Source organism: Mustela lutreola, chromosome X (genome assembly GCF_030435805.1).
Source record: "Mustela lutreola isolate mMusLut2 chromosome X, mMusLut2.pri, whole genome shotgun sequence".
Classification (NCBI taxonomy): Eukaryota; Metazoa; Chordata; class Mammalia; order Carnivora; family Mustelidae; genus Mustela; species Mustela lutreola.
Genome location: NC_081308.1, coordinates 132,254,296 through 132,278,174, shown reverse-complemented (window position 1 = coordinate 132,278,174; position 23,879 = coordinate 132,254,296). Strand labels below are relative to the sequence as shown.

Genomic DNA, 23,879 nt, shown 5'->3' with positions numbered 1-23,879 from the left:
TGACCCAAGCCCAAGGCAGACGCTTCACCAACTGAGCCACCCAGACCTCCCTGAATTGTTCACTCTAAGTGGGTGAATTTTATCTTGTCTTGGGCCAGCCCTCAGAGGAGGCCTGCTTCATGGGGAATTGGGAAAAAGGAAGAATGGTTTGGCTCAGAAGAAGCAAGGCCATGTGTTCTGCGGTTTCTGTACCTAGACTGTAGTTCTGAATACATTTCTCTGCGCACAGAGGAAAGTCTGGAAACCTAATATTCCAAAGTGGGTAAGGCTGTTCCCTCTGCGTATTGGGAAGGGGTGTAGGAGGGATTTTTCTGTGCTTTATGTTATTTGTGTATTTCTGATTTGTTTTCTTCTTAGCTCATTCATACTGCATTGTGTGAGTATGCCACAATTGATGGGCATTTGAGTTGTTCACAGGCTTTTGCTATGAACAAAACCATTTTCATGAGCATTGTTGTCCATGTTCTTTGTTGTACATATTCAAAAATTTCTCTTGGATATATATATGTAGGAGTAGAATGGCTGGCTAGGAGGGTAGATGTGTGAACTCATATGGACTCACATTGTCTCTCACAGTTGATATTTTAAGTCTTTTTAAATTTTGATAACTGGGTGGGTTTATAGTAGTATTTCATTGTGGTCTTGATTTGCATTTCCCTGGTCACTAATGAAGTTGAACATCTCTTCCTATGTTTATTTCTCCATATGTGAGATATTTAGTCATTTTTTTACCCATTTCTCTACTGGACTTTTAAAATTTAGTAATTTATAATCCTTTGTATATTTATAACAGGAATCCTTTGTCATTTGTGTATGTTAAGAATATTTTCTCCCAACGCATGTGTGGTTTTTTTTTTTTTTTGCTTTTGACTTTGTCTTTTGGTAAGTAAGATTTCCTAATGTTAACAAAGCCAACTTTATCAATATTCCATATACTCGGTGGTTTTCCTGCATTGTTTTGTAAAGAAAACTTTTTCTTTTTTTAAAAAAGATTTTATTTATTTGACAGAGAGACACCTAGAGAGGGAACAGAAGCAGGGGGAGTGGAAGAGGGAGAAGCAAGCTCCCTGCTCAGCAAGGAGCCCCATGTGGGGCTCGATCCCAGGACCCTGGGATCATGACCTGAGCAGAAGGCACAGGCTTAAGGACTGAGCCACCCAGGTGCCCCAAGGAATCTTTTTCTATCCTCCAAAGTAAAAGTGGTGCATAAACAATGACTTTTGGAACACTGAAAAAAAAAGTTGTTTGCTGGTGTTTTCTTTCAAGAGCTTTTTGACATTTAAGTGTATTTTTGACATTTAAGTTCTTAATCCATCTGGAATAGATGGGGTTTGTTGTTTGTTTTTTTGGTTTTTTTTTGCATATGGCAGGGAAAGGTTTCGTATTTTATGTCTTTCAAAATAAGCAAGCATTTTCCAGCTTCACTTAATGAAAGTCTTTGTAGAGTCACCTACCCTCCTGGCTGTATCACGTAGCAGTTCTGCACCTGTACGGTGTGCTTCCGTGTTCTGTACTCTGTTCTACTGCTCACTTAACGCGTCCCTGTGCCGGGGTTGCTTCTTTCCTTTTCTGCTGTGTCTCTGTCTCTCTCAACTTTCTACGGTGCCTTTGGGCTCATCGTGGGGGAGGGCGCCATCAATCATGGGATCTCAGCCTCCTCTCGGAGAAAACAGGGCGATGCGGCTCTAACTCTTGCCCTCGGACTTTTTCCTTTTGGCTATGAGTTGCTGGAAGGTCCAAAGATTGTATGTGGAGGAACAAAGTGCTGATAACACTGTGAGGTTCCTAGCTCGCGGTAGAGGAGGCCAGGTTTTCATCAGATGTGTGCGTGGGGACAGCTGGAGCCCTGTAAGCGCAGGAAGAGTTTGTTTTGTTCTGAAACCAACTAACCCTCACCCTAACCCTAACCCTTCCCTCAACAGGACTCCTGCTCTACCACCACCAAGGCTTTAGGATGCTAAGGAATGTAGGTTCCCTTGGCTTCCCCTGTTCCCTCAAAATTTTTGTGGCATTAGCAGTAGGAGATGTGGCCGGAGACAAGGAGAAAGAGCTTGCCGTTGGGAGCAATCAGGCCTTTCATCACTGACTCGCTGACAGCAACGTAAATCACAGGGTACCTGCAGTCCAAAGAGCCTTAAAGGCATTTTCGCAACCTTCGGGGCCCGCAGAGATTTCTGGGTAAAGCCTGCGGTCGAAGAGACATCTTACTGCTGCCCCGCGCAGTAGGCCGCGAGCATGGGCCGAGCTGGGGAACCCGCCGCGGTGCAAGCGCGCTTTTCGCTACACCCCTGAACCCTTCTGGGTCAGCCTCAGGGTCAGGGCGGGGCGAGGGGCGGGGCAGAGGGGCGGGGCGAGGACGGTGCTCCGCCTCCGCCCCGCCCCGCGCGCCGCCTCCGCCGCCTCCGCCGCCCCGCAGGCCTGGGTTCTCGCACTCCCGGCTCCGCACTGCTCGCGGCTCGGCGGCCCCGCGTTCAGCCTCCGGCCGGATGACGCTCAAGGCGAGCGAGGGCGAGGGCGGGGGCAGCATGCGCACGGCGCTCTCCGACCTCTACCTGGAGCACTTGCTGCAGAAGCGCGGCCGGCCGGAGGTGAGAGGGCTCCGCGGTTCCCCGGGCGCGGGGTGAGGGGCCGGGACAGGGCTGCAGGCCGCGCCGCCCGCCGCGGCACCTGCGGGACTCCCTGGCCAGGGCCCCGGGGTGGGGGGGGGGGGGGAGGGGCGTCCTCGGAGGAGAGGGCGAGGCGGCTGCCGGGGTCGACGTAGACGGCCGCAAGTGCTGGGGGTCGTTTTCCCCAAGAGCCCCATGGACGTAGAAGTTAGGAGAGGCTGCGGCCTGTGCAGAGTGCTGCTTAAGGTCAAGGAAAACTTCGTGGACGGAAGTCAGGGTCAGAGAAAGACTTTTAGGAACAGATCCCACAAGAGGAAACTGCCTGCTTGTTGTCGCTGGCGGTGTCGGGGTCGACAGAAAGGGCCGTTAAAATCCAGGTCGGCCTCCAAAGCGCTCACTCAGCGTCCCTCTGCATTTCAGGAAGGCCCCTTGTGCTGCCTCTGTGTATTGTCCGGTGGACAGGCACTCCCCAGATTCCAGAGGTGATTCCTGGAATGGGTGGTAGACAGCTGTTAACCTCCATCACCCAGGATGCCCGGAGAGGATGTTGACCGTTTTTGCAATTGTCTCTCGCAGTTCTGAGTGTGGATTTCACCCCTCAAAATAAGGTTGTCTCGTAGACAGGCGTGCATCATCAACACCCTCCCTGGGTGACTCCTAACCCAGAATATGGGCCCAGCAGGCCCTCCGCGTAGCCTGGCCTTGATCATGGGCTGGTGGTCAGGCACTGTGAGTAAATGTCCACAGACAGAAAGAGAGACACAGAGAGCGAGAGCCAAGCGTCAGCTGCACTGTCCACAGGGACCAAGGCCCAGAAGTCAGACTGATTCTCCTTCCTAGACTGCAGGATGGTTCAGGACACAGCTATTTCTGCTCACTGTTTTTATTTTAAATGTCTAATAAATAAGTCCTCAGAAATGTCTGTGAATCAATAAATGACTGAAGAGGTGGACATTAGAGATTTAGCGTAAGCTTCCACTTGCACAGATGAGGACACTGTAGACCCACAGGTAAAGCAAACAGGAGAACGATAGACTGGGCCAGGAGCTCAAGGAAACAGGTGATAGGCGTCGGCGTGCTGTTCACACCTGCGTGTGCTTTCCAGCCATGATGGCGGGATTCTAGGCTTGACTGACTGCCGGCATGAGCAGGTGGGGAACACAGACAGAACTAGAAGGTCCGCAATGAAGTGTGCACTGGGAGCGAATCAGGATTTAAAAGCACCTGGCTCCTCAGAGGCATTCTCTATAATCAGTTCACTTGGCTGAGCCTTAACTTTTTAATAAAATCTCTTTATGAAATTGACTTCTGGCAGCTTTACTGAGGTGTGATTAACATACATGTAATTCATAAATTTATGCAGTCTGTTCAGTGAGACTTCGCATATGCATACAGTCATGTAACCATTACCCAAGTCATGAAAGAAAACATTTTCACCTTTCAGAAAGTTCCCTGGTGGTCCCTTATAGTCATGACCCCACCTCCAGAAACTTGGAAATCACCCTGGCAACAAGCTGAATTTTGACATGAGCATTTGGCCTTTCTCGGACTGCCTTATAAATGGACTCCAACTGTATGCAGTCTTTTCTATCAGGCCCCCTCCACTCAGCACAGCCAGAACCCCACATACAGCTAAATGACCAGACCTTGTATAAACTGGCCTGCTGTTAGGGACGGGCTTGAGAGACTGCCTGCCCTGTGGAAGAGAGGCCCGGCCCTTGAAGGTTCTGTCGTGGTGCACACCCTTAGCATCTGTGGGTTGGTGGCACTGTTGAGTTCCTCCTCAGTTATTGAGCATGGGCTGCTGGCTGGCCAGTTTGGTGTTTGTAAGGATCTGAAGAAGATGAAAGAAAGTGTGCTAAATCCTTCAGCAGAGTAGCATCTAGATCGGCCACAGTGCGGACGTTGGAGGGAGAGTCTCCATTGATTTCTTGAGGTTCACCTTCCCTCTCAGACTCTTTATCTTTGCTGCCACCACGGGCTCTGCCTCTCGCTGTGTATCAGACAAGGTTCTGGGCTCTTTGTGCCCAAGATTTCTCTTCTCTGTCAGATGTACCTCCTTGGAGAGTTGTGCGTATGGTGACGGGAGATAATGCTTGTCCAACACTTGGACTTCCCTGGTACATTCAAGATCTCGCTAACAGCTGCCTGTCCCAGAGCATCAGCACATTTTGCTGTCCCAGAAAACCTGTGATGGAAAATGATGAAGCTGAAGACTTCATTTAAGGGGAATGCTTTTTGTGAAAGTTCTAAAGAGTCAAAACCCAGTTTCACTTTTTTTTTTTAATATAATTTTTTATTTTTTATAAACATATCGGTTTCACTTTTTTAAAAAAGATTTTATTTATTTATGTATTTACTGGGGGGAGAGAGAGAGAGTACAAGAAGAGGTAACAGTAGGGTTAAAAGCAGGATCCTCGTGGAGCAGGGAGTGTGAAGCAGGCCTCTATCCCAGGACTTTGGGATCATGATCTGAGTTGAAGGCAGATGCTTCACCAACTGAATAACGCAGGTGTCCCCGAAAGTTTCATTTCTGACTATAGTTTACATTTAATATTGAAAATGTATGGGGTCGTCTGGGTGCTTCAGTCTGTAAGGGTAGTTGAGTACCTGCCTTGGGGTCAGGTCGTGATCCTAGTCCAGCAGTGAGTCTGCTTTGTACTGTCTCTCACTGTGTCTCTGAAATAAATAAAATCCTTTAAAAATAGTTTTGCAGCAGATAGGAAGTATAGCCAGCCCATCTCCCATATTTAAGTATATTTCTTTTATTTGAGAAACTCAGAAGCCATCTCTGGCCTTATTCTTTGCAAATACATTTAGGTTGTGGAAGTCCTCCTACACCCTGCTCAAAACAGCACTTTCCTATGCAGTAGTGCATTGAGAATGTCTCAACATTTCCTTGGGCCTGTCCCACGTTGGGAAAGGACATAATAAAAACAGCCAGGCCGTAGGTAAGCGTCAGCTCGCAGCCAGCTCTCGGTGCTTGGGCAGTTTTCCGTGTCCCGCCACGTGGGCGGTGGACTGTCGTGCGCAGGCTCACTGCCGGCCCACTGTGCGCAGGCGCAGGCGTAGCGAGCATTTGGCCTGTGGACCCGGTGTCTGGCGGACTGTCGGGCGTCGTTGGGGTTTGGCGTTCCAGGCCCGCCCAGCTGCATGTGTGAAGCCGTGGAGGTTCTCGTGGACTGTGGGCCTCTGGGTGTGATCATTCTTCGTGGTGGAAAGTCACATACTCCTCCCCAGTTGTGACAGTCAAAACATGTCTTGAGACACCGTCAAATGTTCCCCGGGCTTGACATTTCTTTGGTGTAGAGATTTCACCCGTAAGCAGGGAATTACTCAAACCTTTCAGTGTTCCTCAAAATGGAGGCGTAGGAAGGCAAGAGTGAGTCTGCGGAGAGGGGCCCTGAGCGTGGGAAATGGGAAGAAAACCTTTGAATTAGGGAACCAGAATTGTCTTGTCTGATTCTTCCCTTTTCCCTTTTCCTTCCCATAGAAGCAATACGTGTACCTGCATACATACGTAGGTTTTTGCTCAAAGTCACCTTCCCTGCAGGAGAAGGAGCCTTTGCCTCTGAACACTGGGTAGATAACGCGTTGGAAGGGGGTCTGCAGAGACTTGACCTTGGGCGTGTGTTGGCCGCGGATGTAGTGCCCGAGAAACAGTGCGTCCAGTTAACGTTCAATTGTAAGGTCGTTCTGGCCCGAAACTGCTGTCCCCGGCTCTGCCCCGGCTCTTGCCATCTGCTGTGGAGGCGCTCGCGTGTTCCTTTCTGTTTTCCCTCGGTTTTCCGCGGTTCTATCCAGAATCCAACGCGGGCGCTGCCCTTGTTGGCGGCGGCGGCGAGTCCCCGGCAGGTCGAGCAAATGTTTGTTCCCGCCTACGCGGGCTGTCGCCAGCTCTGAATCCGGGCTTTATTCCCCCACACACACACCCCAACCCACGCCGAGTTTGTTTTTCGTGTCTTTCTAAATCCGGCTTCCTGTGAGCCGCGGCCTCGGCCCTGGGAGCCCCGGCGCAGATGTTTCCTCAGAAGGGGCTCTTGGAGCGAGCTGCGTGTTTCCTCCCCACTGTCTCCCCTTCGACCAGAGCCCCCCTGCCTCCACCAGGGCTCGGGGACCTCCGGGCCCAGCCCCGGAGAGGAAGCGATTTTCAAGTTTGAAGCGAACTGTAGGACGTCCGCCTTTATTACTGGGTCAGTCACGTGGCGCTGGTAGCGATGGCGGCCGTGACTCACAGTAGCTCCTGCCCTAGGTGCCTGTGCAGGACTTAGGTTCCAGCTCAAGGGGACAAACTGGACGGGATGAACAATCCGGTGTATATCTCCCCAAGTGGAATGCATCGCCAGCTGTGCAAACAGACAAGTTAGGGCAGATCAGGGACCAGGACAGATGCCTGGTATGCGGTCAGCCCAAAGATGGACAAGTTTAGAGTCCCCAGCAGAAGGCAAGCGCCTTCCCCTTTCTCCTAAGCTCATTGTGGCCGGCTGCGTAGCAAGAAGCTTGGAATGCAAGGTCCTGAGGCAAAACTTGGCTCTGTGTCGCAACTCCTGTCTGCCCTTCTGCCCACCTCTCCTCTTTGTTCCCCTGCAGGCACCGCCGTCCTCACCAGTCAGAAATCCTTTGTGGAGCTCCATTTGCTAGTTCTGAGGAAAGCTGAAAACCATGTTCCGTGTCCTTTGAGCACTTACGATCTAAGATTACCTTAAACTTGATGGACACTATCTTTCAATTTATCATTTATGTTGCATGAATGAAAGAAGGAATTAATGACTTCCCCTTACAGTAATGAGCTGCGGAAGGGGAGACTGCAGGACGTCACTATGTGAAGACTCCGGCACTTCATGTGGTCACAGACCCACAGACTGGAGCAGGGAATCACCTTGGCTGTGTGTGTGTGTATATGTGTGTGTGTGTGTGTGTGTGGACACAGACGTCAAGGGTCAGTACACATATGTGTAACCTTGATCCCACAGTCATCTATCATGAGGAGATACAGGGGGCGTGTTGAAGGCATTTGCCCCATGAGATTGAGGAGCCATACGGGGACACTTCCCTGAAGCCCACCAGACCCTGGGGAGTGCGCACTGGCTCGGTAAGATTGAGCTGCTCAAAGCCAAGTTTGCTTTCAGAAGCCTTGCTATGGCCAGTGAGTTCTTGAGTTAGCACTTTGGAGATTTCCATTTCTCTTACTCATAGTTCGCAGCTGCTAAGTGAGTGTCACGGTGACTCCGCCACCACGGGGAACACCTAGACGGGTAAGCACATTCAAAAGACAAACCTCGGGGATAGCAGCTCTTGAACTTTGGCGACTGGAATGTATTCTGCCTCTGGTGAGCTTTGCTGAGTCCTTACTTTAAAGGCTGACGTGGTAAAAACAGTCTTTGCAATACAGCTGAGTAAGAGGAACATGGGGTGAGTGTGGCCATTATCTGCCTGTTCCAAGTTCACTATCGCATAGGCTTCTTCCCCTTCCAAGGGTCACTTTGTGCTCTGTGGACTGAGACTTTGTAATCTCTCACTGTGGGGCACATGCTGCAGGGTCCCGCCAAGGCTGGAAGCTTGAGCGAATCATTGTCAGTGGCTTACTGCCAGAGCATTACAGTGTGGGGGGAGGAAAGCAGCCGCCGGGCCCGACTTGGTGGTACCGGGCATTAGCGCACACGACCACAACGGCAGTGCCTCCGGCCCAGGTGGGGCGCGCAGCTTTCTCAGCCCCACAGTTGTTGGTGGTGAGACATTCGTAAGTGAGGGCCCAGGACAGTCCCGAGTTGGATTTCCTGCTCTGAGGCCAGAAATGTGACACTTAACACCCATCGTCTTGGAGCAGCAGTCACACGGTCAGTGTCCCTGGAGTCGTCCTTCCAGAACACGTGCAGATAGACGGTCAGAGCGCCCAGAGCGCGCAGGTGGCCAGTTTGAGAAGAGGAGGTCTCCCTTGCAGCGGGACTCTACCTCTCCTGTGCTTTCCTGAGTCTACTCATGGGACGTGTACAAACTCACACCCCGTAGCTGCTTCGCTTTGAAGAGCATCAGCCACGTGGTCCTGGGGCAGCGTGGGCCGTGCTTTCAAGAACTGTTTGGTCACTGTGTGTCGTGGCCTCTTACTTTCCTGAAAGCCGAGCTCTCCAGCGTGTCTTGTTGGCAGCCATTCTTTGGCAGCACGCCATCTGGGCTGTAGTTGGGCTGCAGACAATGGCTGCTTTCGGCCGTGCCGCCAGGTGTGTTTTGCAGACAAGTTCAGTTCCGTCTGTGGGGCCTCAGTCGTCACGCCATCACACCGTACCAGGCCGCACGCTTGACACCAGTACAGCGTGTGAGTGTGCTTTGGTGCCACTGTGTCATGGGCACATGTGTATAAATGCCACACTCCAGCGCCACAAAGACCTCTGTGGTCTCACCCCTGGACAGCCCTGTGGCCCATCGTTCCTACCATCCCCAGTCCTTGGCAACCACTAATTTGTTCTCCATTTCTATAATTTTGTGAGTCTGAGAATACACAGCCTTTGGAGGTTGACTTTTCTCACGCCTCAGAGTGCCTTCGAGACCCATCCCAAGCTGTTGTGTTTGTTAATAGTTTGCTCCTTGTTGTCACCGAAAAGTGTTTCGCAGTCTGGATGCCCCACAGCCACCTGCTGCAGTGACCCCCTTGTTTCTGAGGCCCCTACCCCGGGTGTGGCTGGAGTTTAGTTGAGCTTGTACACAGATACCGAACTTGCTCTTCCATAAACCAAGCTCAGGCCTGTTCTGCCTCCTCTGGTTGGCCATATTGTTTGTGACTTACTGTTTTATCTGGGGTGCGTGGCGGAGGCATTCAGAGATTTCCACTTGACCTTCCCCACTGTACTAGCTCTTACCACAAGCTCGGGCCACTTCCACATTAATGGACTAGAAACAGGAAGAACCAGCAAAGGAGACAGAGACAACATCACTTCTGTGGGCTTCCTACCAAAAATGTACAACCTCAACCTAATCATGACAAAACATGGGGCAAACCCAAATTGAGAATCTACAAAATAGTAGACCTTGACAAAAACGTCAAGGTCATGAAAAAGAAAGGCCGAGGAGATTTTCCAGATTAAGGGAGGCTAAAGAGATGTGAAAACTGAATGCATTGCATGATCCTGGATGCTGCTCTGGGAAAGAATATATATAGCTACAAAGGATGTTATTGGGATACTTGATAAAATTTGTAGAGAAACTGGGGACCAGATATAGTATTGTATCAATGCTAAATTTGGGGGGCACCTGGGTGGCTCAGTTGGTTGGGCGTCTGCCTTCACCTCAGGTTGTGATCCCAGGGTTCTGGGTTAGAGTCCTGAATCTAGCTCCCTGCTTGGTGGGGAGTCTGCTTCTCCCTCTCCCTCAGCCTGCCACTGTGCCTGTTTGTGCTCTCTCTCTATTTCTGTCATAAATAAATAGAATCTTCTAAAAAATGCTAAATTTTCATTTTTGAGAAACTTTTTGTTCTTAGAAAACACACAGAAGCATTTATGGGTTAAGGAGCATGGTGTCTTCAGATTATGTTCAAATGGTTCCAATTATTAAATTTCGTGGTATTTTCTTCTACAGCATAGTGCTGTGATGACATCCGTGTCCACATCTTTTGGTGCACATGGCACGTGGCTGTGCATGTCTGTGGAAGGTTGGGAGAAAAGGGTCCTGGTGGAGAGGTCATCTTGGGCTAGGGTCGGGGTTCAGTGGTATTGTCATCATCCTGGGCCAGGGGCTGATCCTACATGCCTAATTCTCTTCCCGTTTGTAGCAGACTGGATAGACACGTTGGATAACATTTAATAAGTAGCTCCCATTGGTTTAGATGCCAAACTTGTGAAATAAGCTTTGGTTTTCCGAGCCTTCTAGATTGCAGACTGATGGCAGGCCTCTGCTGCTCCCTTACCCGTTGCTTTGTTGTTTGGACCTGCCAGGCTGTGGCGCACCAGGCAAATGCGGTGACCGAGGACATGTACACCAATGGCTCCGCTGCCCCAGGTAGCCCGACCCAGGCCAAAGGGCAGGAGGTGCGGAAGGTGCGACTCATACAGTTCGAGAAGGTCACGGAAGAGCCCATGGTAATCCCTTGTCATGCCCTACCACCCCGCTTCTTCACCCGCCCGAGTCCCCGCATCCCCAGGCTCCGAGCCCTCCCCCGGCGCGCTCCTCCTGGCAGCTCTCATGCCTCTTCCCATTGCGAACCCCAAGTACCCATGAAAAGTCTTTCTTTCTCCGAAGAAGCCCCTTCAGCCGTCCTGAAGATAACCCAAGAAGGAGCCGAAAATAACGTGTGCCGTGCTTTGTCCTCACACAGGGCATCACGCTGAAGCTGAACGAGAAGCAGTCGTGCACGGTGGCGCGGATCCTTCACGGTGGCATGATCCACAGACAAGGTATCCGGGGCTCCGGGGCTGTGCCTCCCCCGATGGCCCCGTCGAGTGGCGTGGGACGCGAGGGTCGCCCTCGTGACCAGGGCATCTCTGTGCGCTGGGGGTCAGGCCTGCCGGGGTCCGTGGCCAAGGTCTGAGCGGTGACAGTACAGCCTCTGCGCCAGCCCGGACGCGTGACTGGGACCCGGACCGTCTCGACTTCCCAGCGCTAACAGTTGAAGGGAAGATACACATTTAACAAAGCATTACAAGTACCGGTTGTCTCTCCTTCACATGAAGGGGCCGTCGGTTTTCCGATGCATCGTTTGGTAAAATCTCTGTGTGGTGGGGCGGGGGGGGATATGTCTCAGTGGCCGTGGTCGTCGCTGCTTGCATCCCGACTTGTGCCAGCCTCTGAGCCCTGCCCTCTTCGGTCCTGACTTTGTTTTCTACCCAGGGCGACGCAGATACTGGTAACTGCTCCGCACATAGACTCTAACCGTTGGTTAATGTGACCATTAGGTGGCAGTTGTGGGTTTTAGCTAAATGACAAAGCAACGTGACACTTGCCAAGGACACAGTGCTTTTGTCAAGTACTTGCCTTGGCACATCCCTCAGGGGCTCAGAAGAGCCATCCCCTCCTCCCGCGGTCATGTAACGTGCTCTGGGTCATGCCCACTTCCCTGTGGTGTCTTGTCGTGCTCTTTGCCGACGGAGTCTTCATTTCGCGCAGGCTCCCTTCACGTCGGGGATGAGATCCTGGAGATCAACGGCACCAACGTGACTAACCACTCAGTCGATCAGCTACAGAAGGCAATGGTGGGTATTTTCTGCTTTTGTGTTTGAGAGGTGTGGATACACATTGGTGTCAGTGGGCAGTGTTTTCCCATCAAGTCTTTGTACCTCACCAAGGGGACTCTTCCCACCGCTAATCTCTGTTCTGTGCAGGAAGCGGCCGTTCTCTACTTTCATCTAGTACATTTCTAAAACAAGGCAAATGGCCCAGAGTATCTCCCTAGGAAGGACACTGGACTGGGTGTCAGAAAGCGTTGGTCTTTATTGGCAGCTCTGAAACCCGGCCGTCCTTGGGTCTAGCCTTACAAACAGGTGAAGTCATTTCTCTGTCATCTGCAAACTGCAGGTAGAAGTCCCTCTGCACAGATCGGTTATGGAGAGTAGACGGGAGATTATAATAAATGCAAAGGTGAGGGGTGTCTGGCTGGCTCAGTCAGAAGAGCCATGACTCTTGATCTTGGGGTTGTGAGTTTGAGCCCCATGCTGAGCAAGAGCTTACTTCAGACAACCGAAGCAGACCCCACCTGGGGCGGTCGGGTGTGGTTGGCCACTGCCCGCAGGAGACACCCGTCAGGCACTCAGCAGTGACCAGGGCTGTTGAACCAGAGAGCTGGGATCTGCTCTCATGAAAAGGCCTCATGTGGTACCTGGCTGGCTCCATTGGAGGAGCGGGTAACTTAATCTCGGACTATGGAGTCTGAGCCCCACGTTAGGTGCACAGTCTACCTAAAAGAACAATGGACAACAATGACAACTAAATGAGGTGACGGGCCACATTTATCTTTAGAAACAACCCAAGTCCTATACATTGTGTACCCAAGGACAGAGCCTCAAAAGACTTGAGGCAAAAACCGTAGGGAGGAAAAAAAGAAATCCCCTATTTTCGTCCAGGGTTTCAGTATCTCTTCCTCACTGATCAGAGGAAGCACCCGGGTACGTTTTGAACCTGATGCAAGTACACGGTATCAAAGCCCGTGCCCGCAGCCTCCTGGGCTGATGAGGAGCTCACTGCTGGGGTGCTGGGGGGCTCAGGTCATGATCCCAGGGGCTTGAGCTGCCTGCTCAGCAGGGAGTCTGCTTCTCCCTCTCCTGCTCCCCCTGCTTGTATGATCTTGCTGTCTCTCACATAAATAAAGTCTTAAAAAATCCTGAACCTCCATGTGCCTAATGACAGAGCTTCAAATAAATAAATAATTAAAATCTTTAAAAAAAAAAAAAAAAAAAGATGTCTGTTGCAGCAGATAGTGAAAAAAGCTGGCCACCACCAGCATGCCCAGTAACGAGGAGTACAGCTGAACCGACAGCATGTTACAGAATGCTCTACAGAGTATAATCCCCTTTTTGTTAAAAAAATTATTTTTGAAAAATAAATACATATGAGTATGGACCTATGTACAAACATTTGCAAATGTTTTCTTTGGCATAGAGAAAAGTATGGGTATGTGTGGACCAGATTCATTTCAGTTTGTCTGGAAACCTTTTAGGGTTGAGTGTGGGGAGGAGGCAAAGTCATTCGCTTTTTCTTCATTATTCTTTGTGCATCTCCAAGTTGTCCCATTGGCTTATGGGGGCACATGAGACTTTGATATTGGAGAAGGAATTGTCCTACAAAGTTTCAAGGTGTATGGTAAAGATGGGTGTTGGAAAAAAAAAACACTTTTTGGGGATCTTCAGGGCAAAAATAAGACTTTATGAAACCCCAGATCATCTATTATATGTCCATTATAGTTTTATTTCTCCTTTCTCAATAGAAAGAAACCAAAGGAATGATCTCATTAAAAGTAATTCCCAACCAGCAAAGTCGTCTTCCAGCACTGCAGGTAGGTGACGCCATTTATTGAGATTTGACTGAAATGAAATGATTCTCATTTTAAGTTCTCAGTATAGCATAAGTGTAGCTGCCTGGGGCTTTCCGAATGCAGGTGAAAACAGGCAGACCTTCCCTCTGTAAGGAGTAACCGATGTGGAAGGAAGGAGGGAAATGGAGACATGACAATTCGCAGGAGGAAAAATACAAATGGACATTGAACGTATGGAAAAATGGCCAGTTTTACCAGTCAGCAGAGAGACATAAAATGTGTGCAGTATCATTTTACGCCAAGCAAATTGGCAGATATTTTTTAAGATTTTATTTATTAGAGAGAGCATGAGTTGGGAGGGAGCAGAGGGAGAAGCAGACTCCCCGCTAGACAGGGAGCATGATGGGGGGCTCAATCCCAGGACCCTGAGATCATGATCTGGGATGAAGGCAGACATTTCACCAACTGAGCCACCCATGTGCCCTGCAAACTGGCAAATATTTTTAAAAACAGTAATAAATTAGGGGTGCCTGGGTGGCTCAGTGGGTTGAGGCCTCTACCTTCGGCTCACGTCATGATCTCAGGGTCCTGGGATCCAGCCCCCCATCGGGCTCTCTGCTTGGTGGGGAGCCTGCTTCCTCCTCTCTCTCTGCCTGCCTCTGTCTGCTTGTGATCTCTCGGTCTCTGTCAGGTAAATGGATGGAATCTTAAACAAACAAACAAACAAAAACACACACACAAAAAAAAACAGTAATAAATAGCTCAGGCACTGATAATGCCAGAGCAAAGAGTCTTAAGAGCACTTACTCAAAATTCGTGGAGACTCTACCTCGTACACATTGCTCTGTGAGAAATTGGAGGTAACATACAGAGCAGTGGGTCCACGCCCAGTCTGCAGACAGCTCAGCCTTGGTGGAGGAGAGTGTGTGGATTGGCCGTTGGCAGGGGATGTGTGTGAGAGTGCGGGTCATTTGTGCTATTGTGGCAAAGTTTTCTCTTTGAACAAACTTTTAAAACTGAAGTTTGGGTATACGTGGGTGACAGTGACTTTCACTTGGCCAGAGATGGGACATGACTAGGCGCCCCTGTACCCTGACTTCGCACGTCGAAGACAGCTGTCACCCCTTGGGGAATGAATGTAAAGGGAATCTGTCCTCACCGTGGCCGCTCGGCAGTGCGTCTGTGCTGTTGCATAGGCAACTCCTTTTCGTTCATTTGCCTCAGACCCTCGCCAGTACTTTTTCCTCACTTTGACCGTTGTGGCATTAATCTGCATTTCTCTGGTGACTAATTACAGTCAGCTCCTTGTTTTACGTTTTTCTCCACTTGGATGCCCTCCTTTGTGAAGTAGCCATTCAAGGCATTTTCTTACTGATTTGTAGGTGCTTTCTGTGTATTCTGGCTAAGAATCTCGCCCTGTGTCTGTCTGAGACGAGCCTTAATTCTTCTTAGTTCTTAGTTACATTTGGAGACATTTGCCGTCAGAGCCAGTGGGGCCTGTGTGTTTGGGAGCAGGGGAGGGATAGAGGAGGTTCCGTAACGGCTCTCAGTGCTTTTTCGTGGAGATAGAGTGGCTCATATTTTCAGTTTCTTGTGTCGCTTTTGGAAAGTTGTGTTTCGTAAAGGATTTGTCAAGTGTATTCATGTGAAATTGTTCACAATATCTCCTTGGAACCTTTTAAACATCTTTAGGATGTCTACCTATCTTTTACACAGTGATTTTTATAGTTGGCCTGGTAATATCAGTAGACAACTGTACTTAGGTAAGTCCTTATTCTTGGAAAATTAGCTTGACTCCCATATTGCAGTCTTGTAAATAATGCTGTAGTGAACATACTTTTCCATACATCGTAACTGACAACTTGTGCTTAGAAGGGCATCTTGTAGACAAAGGGTATCCATATTTTAAGACCTTTGACACATTCGTAATTGTTTATTTAACATACCATGAAAAGATTTCCCAAGGAAACATGCATTTCCTATAGTAGCTGCTTTGTCCTTACTTTTCAGATGTTCATGAGAGCCCAGTTTGACTATGACCCCAAAAAGGACCATCTGATCCCTTGCAAGGAGGCAGGACTGAAGTTTGTTACTGGGGACATCATCAAGATAATCAACAAAGATGACAGTAACTGGTGGCAGGGGCGGGTGGAAGGTTCCTCCAAGGAATCCGCAGGATTGATCCCTTCTCCTGAGCTGCAGGAATGGTGAGCCGCTTTTGTAAGGGTGAAGTGGGCCAGTGCGGGGGACCCAGGCTCGCCACACGTGGTCACCTAGCTGCACTACTCTGTTTCTTGGCCGAGCCAGCCTCCAGCCTTACCTGGCATGACGGTTGTGGGGGCTGCAGCAAGCCTATGGGCTTGGCTCGCAAGCCGGTACAGGTAAAGGACCCTGAATTGTGGTTGACCTCATCTCTGGGGCTGACCCTGTGGAAGTCATCCAAACCACAGCCAGTGTCCTACAGAAGTAAACTCTTCCAATTAGAGCAACAAAGGAAGGGCATCCGGCTGGCCCAGTTGGTAGAGCGTGTGGCTCCTGGTCTCGGGGTTGTGAGTTCGAGGCCCACATTGAGGGTGGAGAGGATCTAGAAATAAACTCTTAAATTTGGAATCAGAGCAAAAATGAAATATAGTGCCAGCCCTGCGTGCTCATGGTGACAGACCCAAATAGGTTGGCTGTGGCTTCTGGGCCATTTTCAGAGGCAGCACGTGTGAAGAACACTACAGGCAAGAGGCTGAGGAGGGCCTGGCAGTGGCCGCTGTAGCTCAGCGACGTGTGCCATCGGTATCGTAAGTGGGGTCTGCTGAGGCCTGCCTGTCTGTGGGCAGCACACGCTTCATCGCGCTCCAGACGGTCCGTGAGGCACTTTCACAGACATTCTCTGCAGCTCCCACAATGGCTCTGCAGACACGCCTCCCATGCCTTTCTGGAGAGTTCATCCAAACACTTGGCATTGGAAATGCGTCCAGGATGAAGTGACCCCCCTCCCGCCATCACATCCTTCTCAGTGCAGCCCGACTGTTCGAGCTGGGCTCCTCCGTACTGGTCTAAACCATGCTCATTGCAGACCCAGAGCCTTCTACTCCCAGGGAAGGGGTGAGGGTGGGAGGGGGGCAGGAGAGAGGGCAGCCGAGGCCGGACCAGCAGGGACACTGAGAGCAGGAGACTGGGGGGGCGCGTATGAGAGAGACCCAGAGACTGGGGAGAGGCTGAGAAACAGACACAGAGAGATGGCGGGGAGGGGGGAGGGCCAGGCTGAGAGCCAGGAGGGGCCCCTCCTAGGGGGAGGGGCCGGGATAAGACACCCGCTGAGGGCTGTAAGAGATGGGAGGGTCAAAGTCGTTTTGGCAGATTGGTCTGGAGGTCATTCAGTTTGCAAGATTTTATTATTAAGTGATCTCACCTCCTAACCTGGGGCTTGAACTCCTGGAGCTGACATCTGGCCCCGCGGGCGTCCCTGGTCCGGAGGGTTCGGGCGCAGGTGGGCAGCCTAGGCTTTTGCGCTGAGGCTCCCCTGACGTTCTGGGTCATCTTGTCCTGCCAGGCGGGTGGCAAGTGTGGCTCAGTCCGCGCCCAGTGAAGCCCCCAGCTGCAGCCCGTTCGGGAAGAAGAAGAAGTACAAAGACAAGTATCTGGCCAAGCACAGCTCAAGTAAGTTTCCCGGGCACCCCCTCTGCTGCATGGCGGTTCGGGGGACGGTGTCGCGTGAGGGGGACCGTCGCCGCGGAGAGCAGGCCGTGTCCTCTGCTTTCCGTTCATGACAACATTCGTCTTCCCAGTACACGGGAAGGAAAGCTACTGGTCTGCTCCCAGCCGCGCACTCCTCACTCCTCAGGTAGTCAGCCGCACAGCCTTCCAGAACTTTCTCAGTGTGTCCGTGCCATCAACATGACCAGCTCATGATCTGAGCAGCCCCAGAGAAAGGCGTGTTTTCCCAAGAACTAATAGTGATTTTGTTTTTTTACCTACCGTGGAAGGTAATAGAAATACACAGCAACTGTAAATGGCTTCAGCAGGTCAAGTACTCGGCCGCCGTCCAGCTCTCGGCCGCCGTCCAGCTCCTGCCCTAGCCGTCGGCTTTCCTTGTGTGGCTGTGTCCGCCGGGCGGGTCGGGGACACAGGCCGGGCAGACGTGCGGGGGGCTCCAGAGGGTTCGAGGGGTGAGCATCTGAGGAATCCCCAGACGGTCGTACGCGGAGCCGGGGGAGTGTGTGCGGCATGTAAGCATGTGCTCAGCCGGCCCGGCCTCCGTCTTGTCCCTGCTGACGGCGGCCATGCGGCAGTGTCCCAGCTGTCCCCTCCATCCCCTGGCCAGCTTACATGAAGACAGCGGGGGGCACTTAAGGCTCTTGTAGCTGTCGCCTACCAGAGGTTGCCTTCTGACACCGAGATACAGCCAGGTCACCGCAAGTCCAGGCCCATGTGCCCCTGCCACGACCTTCTTGGCTGTGCCTGGGCACATCGCTTGGCCTTCTTTGTCCCCAGTTTTTGACCAGCTGGATGTTGTTTCCTATGAGGAGGTTGTCCGGCTCCCTGCGTTCAAGAGGAAGACCCTGGTGCTGATTGGTAACTTCTCCGGCTGTCGCGTGGCTGGTTCGGTCCATTCGTCCAGGAAGGCAGGGAGGATGCGAAGAGGGAAAGGGGCTCCAGTCTCGGGCTCCGAGTCCTCACAGCTGTGCCCTCAGGGTTTAGCCTCCTAAGTGGTGCGGCAGCTAAGTAGTTGCGGTGGGTTTAACCCCCTCCCCAGCTTGCAACATTAGTTGCTTCGAGGAACTCCGTTACAGCTCCGGAGAAATTCCCAGGAAAAACGCTCCTTTAAATTCAGTTCCACTGGGATGTCTGGGCAGCTCAGTCAGTGCAGCATCTGCCTTCAGCTCAGGTCATGGTCCCGGGGTCCTGGGATCGAGTCCCGCATCGGGTTCCCCATTCAGCGGGGAGCCTGCTTCTCCTTCTGCCTGCTGCTCCCCCCGCTTGCGCCTTCTCTCTCTCTCTGTCAAATAAATGAAATCTTCCCAAAAAATGAGTTCCACTAATTTCAGAGAGTTCAGTAAAGCAAGTATCTTGATAAAAGAGAAGAAAATCCCGTGTGTTAGCTGCTGCTCTGGAAACAACAGTTACGTTCTGAGTCCTGATCCTCGGCCCTTAGAGCCTCCTCTCCCAACTGGGACAAAGGGCTTAGAGCCCCAGACCATGCTGGCCCCTCCCTGACCTCAGTCTGGAAGCCACACCAGTGCTCGCTTCGGCAGCACATATACTAAAATTGGAAGCCACACCAGCTCACTGTCACCCACGTCCCTTTTTGAAGCCTGTCCCTGCCTTTGTCTCTGGGGAAAGAAATGGAAGCCTTGATGACAACAGTAGCCTGGTTCCCATCTTCAAGCCTTTCTTTTCTCCGTCCACAGGAGCCAGTGGCGTTGGCCGCAGCCACATTAAGAATGCCCTACTCAGCCAGAACCCAGACAAGTTCGCGTACCCTGCCCCATGTGAGTAACTCTGGGGTCCTCCGAGTGCCCTTATCTGTGTGCGACTTTATCGTACATGATTAATGATAAAAACAGAGCACAGCTGGGAAGGATGCAAGTGTGTGTACGTAACTGCTGTGTTGCTGTTCTCTGTGCTGTTCGCCTGCATAGCAGAGGCTGGTGAAGATGCTGTCGTCCAGCTCTAAGCAAGCAAGCAGCACTGCTGTGCTGCCTGGCTGGCTCGGTTGATGGCACGTATAGCTCTGGATCTCTGGGTTGCAGGTTCAAGACCTTTGTTGGGTGCAGACATTCCTTACAGATACAATCTTTAAAAAGTTCTTACTTTGTTCATGTTACTTTATATTACCAACATTTTATCATGTGCCTAAATCCTAGTCCTCTGAGTGGCTATAGCTATACACCACTGCTTGACATCTAGGCTGCCTCTGATTTTCCAGAAATGTCTTCTGAATCACAGCAGCGCTCAGGAAAGGCACAGTCTGGGCAGTCGTCCTCAATAGAACAATCAGGCCAGTGGTCAGGTTAGGGTTAGAGGTTAGGGTTAGGAATCCGAGGCCTTGCATTCCCAGAATCTGCATAGTCTGATTGTGCTTATCAGAGTAGGAAACGGGATTCTCTGTTTGTTTGTTTGTTTTTAAGATTTTATATATTTATTTGAGAGAGAGTGTTTGAGAGAGAGAGAGAGAGAGAGATCACGAACAGGGGGAAGGGGTAGAGAGAGAAGCCGACTCCCGGCTGAGCAGGGAGCCCAGTGTGGGGCTCAAACCCAGGCCCCTGGGATCATGACCTGAGCCGAAGGCAGAGGGTTAACCCACTGAGCCATCCAGGCTGAAAACTAAATTCTGAATCTGCTATTAGTATTTTTTTACTCCTTGCTTCTGTATTTTGGCTTTAGGGATAAGTAACATGCCACAGGCAGAAAGCAGACGGCCCTAGGTTGAGGAATGAGTGGGAAAGTTTGAAAGTAGAAATAGCCAGTAAAGAAGAGTTTTTGTTTTAGGAGATGGGAAGAGAGAGGCCTGAGCACTTGTGGATTGAGAGACGAACAGGATGCATCCACTGGAGACAGGTGCTAGGGGTTGGGTTGCAAGCCGTGATATGTGGAGCACGTTTTAGAGGACAGTCTATATGAATAATAGTAAATGTTATGACTAAAGAATGTTCCGACATTTAACAAAATGAGTTTAAACCAAACCAAAGTACTCTTCTTTCCACACTATAAAAAGGAAATTTTACATACGCTTTCAAGAAATCCTAACCATAGCCCATAGATATGCTTTAAATATATAATCAGGGGCACCTGGGCGGCTCAGTCAGTTGGGGACCTGCCTTCAGCTCAGGTCAGAATCCCAGGGTCCTGGGATCCAGTCCCATGTCAGGCTCCCTGCTCAGGGGGAAGCCTGCTTCTCCCTCCCTCTCTGCCTGCCGCTCCCCTGCCTTGTGCACTCTCACTCTAACAAATACATAAAATATTTTAAAATATATATAATCAGCTGTCCTTTCTCTAGTTCTGAGCTCTCATATTCCTGGGGTTGGTGGTTTAAGAGGTATGTAACTTCATATAGGAAAAGGGATAGGAATTTTGTACATTGGGCTTTGCCGCTTGAAGGTCCAGTACCTTCTAGATAGACAGGGCGTTTCCTGCTCTGCGGGATCCTGTGCACCGAAGGCAGCTGGGATTCATGAACAGAAGCCATGGGCCAAGGCCCTAGGGGACGGTGAGGACCCCCAGTTTCATCGGGCATTTGGCTTCTTGTGTAGACACGACACGGCCGCCCAAGAAGAATGAGGAAGACGGGAAGGAATACCACTTCATCTCTGCCGAAGAGATGGCCAGGAGCATCTCCGCCAATGCGTTCCTGGAGTTCGGCAGCTACCAGGGCAACATGTTTGGCACCAAATTTGAAACCGTGCACCAGATTCACGAGCAGGACAAGATCGCCATCCTTGACATTGAGCCCCAGGTGGGGAGGCCTGGCAAGGCGGGCACAGATGAGGTTTGGTGCACGTGGTTTTGGTGGAATTCTCTAAACCCAGAACAGTTGTACTGGGAAGGATGGAAACAGCACTGGGCTTGGTGATGCTCAGAGATATGTAACAGGAGGAAGTCATCAGGGTGGCTAACTCCGGCCCTTCCTCTTCTTCTAGACCCTGAAGATTGTCCGCACGGCGGAACTCTCACCATTCATCGTGTTCATCGCACCTACTGACCAGGGCGCTCAGGTGGGAAGCCGGGGTCCGCAGGGCGGGTGGAGGTTCCTTGGGTTCACCAGGACTGGGACATGAGTCCAGAGCTCAGCCTGTGACCAGAGCTCCCCTGAGCCTCCTGGCTATTGCTGCCCTTCTTCCTGCAAGACCAAGAAGCCAAAGGGCATGGGGCTCATTTGCTTTACTTGGAAGACACTTCCTAAACTGCTTGGTAGGCCAGCATCCGTGCCAGCTCATGCACAGAATAAATCAGGAACAGTCCGAGGTCCACAGGTGCTGGGGGTCCAGGGGCAGAAATGGGCACTTTGGCAGGTGCTGACGCTGGTGCAACGTGGGCTTCAGTGGGAAGAACAGAAATGGCTGAAGCCCCCATACCGCCAGGGGTGTAGCGTGGCTGTGGGGAGAGAGGAAGAGCCAGGAGACCCGAGATTTACCGAGAGGGCTGCCCCTGCTCAGCACGCCTTGGAGTTCCTGTCCGCACTGTTGTTGAACACAGTGGAGCGCTCCTTATCCGTGTGGTTGAGCCGCTTCAGCCTTCGTGGCCGCGTGGCATCCCCTGTGCACACGTGGCAGGACCGTTCTGTCACCAGTCCCACCCGGCCGTCCTGGATACTGTTGTACGCCGTGGCCAGTGTATGTGGCAGGGTTGCCAGGTGCTTGCGATGGGGACTGAGAGCTCGCTGGGAGGGCGCTTATTCCCCTGTGCGGGAGCGTGTTACTGGTTACTGGTTTGACGGGTCTGGGGAAACGGAGCCTCACTACTTTCCTCTGTCACCGCTAAGGGCTTGCGTGTCCTCCCGACTGCTGAGGGCCATTTGTATCTCTCCTGCCAACTGCCTGGTCCTGTCCTTAGCTCATTTTGCTCTTGGCTCATTAGTCTTTCTCCCACCACTTTCCAGGAACTCAGATTCGGCTATCGCCCTCTGTGACGGGCGTAAGCATTGCTCCTCATTCAACACAGCTTGGGGCACTTCTTGCAATGTAGATGCTTTTATGGAGTTATGTCTTTTCCTGGCCAGTCGTTCAGGGTTCTAGAAAGAGGGCTGGGGTCATAAGTCACCCTGCCCTTGTCCTAGAATGGCCACCACAGTGGCAGCAGCAATGGCAAGACGCTGTTCGAGTCCCTGCTGGGCTCCGGTATGGCCTCGTTCGAGAGCCCGTATGGACTGCGGTGTTCTGGTCTCTCCGGCCTGCTGGTAGCCACTCTCAGCGGAGGCCTCCGGGGCTGGAGTCGTGAGGCCTGGGACTCTGAGCCAGGCAGGGGTCCCCACAAGCGACATCCCTCACAGCCCATCCACAGCCTGTGGGGCCGCCATGCCGGGAGCCCACTCCAGCCCCGCGTGTCGTGTCTTTGCAGACGGAAGCGCTGCAGCAGCTGCAGAAGGACTCGGAAGCCATCCGCGGCCGGTACGCACACTACTTCGACCTCTCGCTGGTCAACAACGGCGTTGACGAGACCCTCAAGAAACTGCAAGAAGCCTTTGACCAGGCGTGCACATCTCCACAGTGGGTGCCTGTCTCCTGGGTTTACTAAGCTCGCGGGAAAGGGGCACCTGCTCCGTGCCTGTCCCTAGAGGTCTGCTCCACTCTCCTTGCTTTCACGCAAGCAGGGACTCTACACCTGCTTTGTCCGTTCCCAGCGCTCTGCAGTTGTTCTACCTAGGCCGGTGGGGGTCAGTCTTGCTCAAGTTTCTTGGCTGGGCTCTGATTTTCCTGAGAGACGGAGCCCCATTGACCGGGCTTCTAGGAATCTGAAGCCCATAGTACTATCAAAATGCAACTGCTAATCAGAGGAAAGGGCCTCATTCCTTAAAGCCTCTGCTCCTCCACCTGCAATCACTGGGCCTCTCCCGTGTCTCAGCATCTGTAACCTCGACTTTCTAACATGCCAAACTGCAGCGGCTGTGCAGTACTATGTCTGCTCTAGGGAAACCCTCCAAAGCAATAAAAACGTTGCTGTGTTAAAATGCTGAGACTTTGTCAATCTCTGGGTCCCTGGAGAGAGAAAGGGCACCACCCGTGAGCCCCCCAGGACGGCATCCACCAGTTGCCTCTCCTGGATTCGGAGGTCGCCCTCAAGCACACAGAGGCCAAGGCACCCCGAGCTCCTGTGAGGGCGCATGCAGGGCAGGGCACCATGTGGTGCTGCGTGTGGACCAGAGCAGACATGTGACCTGTCACACAAGGTGGCCCGCAAAGGTGTGCATCAGTCCATTCTTTTCCTGGCAGCCATTCCTTAGTTTTCTCTTCATTCTCCAGACATGGTTTCCAGAGCAGCCCCATGATCAGCTGCTCAAATTAATCTGTACGCAGGGGGAAATGGCTCCACTGCACCACTCACCCAGCAGCCGGCCGCCAACACACAAACCTGCGCCCTCCTGATGCTAGCGCCCAGACAGGCGCACACACAGCCTCCTGCTTTGACCTGCCATTGGCTTTCATCCTGACCTTTGCGGTGAGGGAAACCCAGCCTCAGGCCTAGGCTCGGAATCCCTCCCCCCACACACTGGCACCTCCCACCAGACCCTTGACATTACTCCTAGCGCCCTCCCCACGACTGTTCGGGGAGATCACTGGATTGGGGGTGATGCCCCTTTTTATCTATTACCTAGCCAGTGTCCTTAATGA

The 23,879-nt window shown here is 51.7% G+C and overlaps 1 protein-coding gene and 1 long non-coding RNA gene across 2 annotated transcripts in view; one reads left to right on the top strand and one right to left on the bottom strand.

Annotated features, from left to right (window-relative positions):
- The window catches only part of LOC131820885 (uncharacterized), a 211,335-nt gene that overhangs the window by 153,783 nt on the left and 33,673 nt on the right, over positions 1–23,879 (bottom strand). The gene's annotated exons all lie outside the window — the stretch shown is intronic.
- On the top strand, positions 2,392–23,218 carry MPP1 (MAGUK p55 scaffold protein 1). The gene is made up of 12 exons (XM_059156734.1): positions 2,392–2,588; positions 10,532–10,675; positions 10,912–10,990; positions 11,700–11,785; positions 13,513–13,581; positions 15,571–15,767; positions 17,105–17,211; positions 18,046–18,126; positions 18,963–19,043; positions 20,805–21,007; positions 21,192–21,266; positions 22,609–23,218. The coding sequence occupies exons 1-12, from the start codon at positions 2,487–2,489 to the stop codon at positions 22,783–22,785; spliced, it is 1,401 nt and encodes a 466-aa protein (XP_059012717.1). The 5' UTR covers positions 2,392–2,486; the 3' UTR covers positions 22,786–23,218.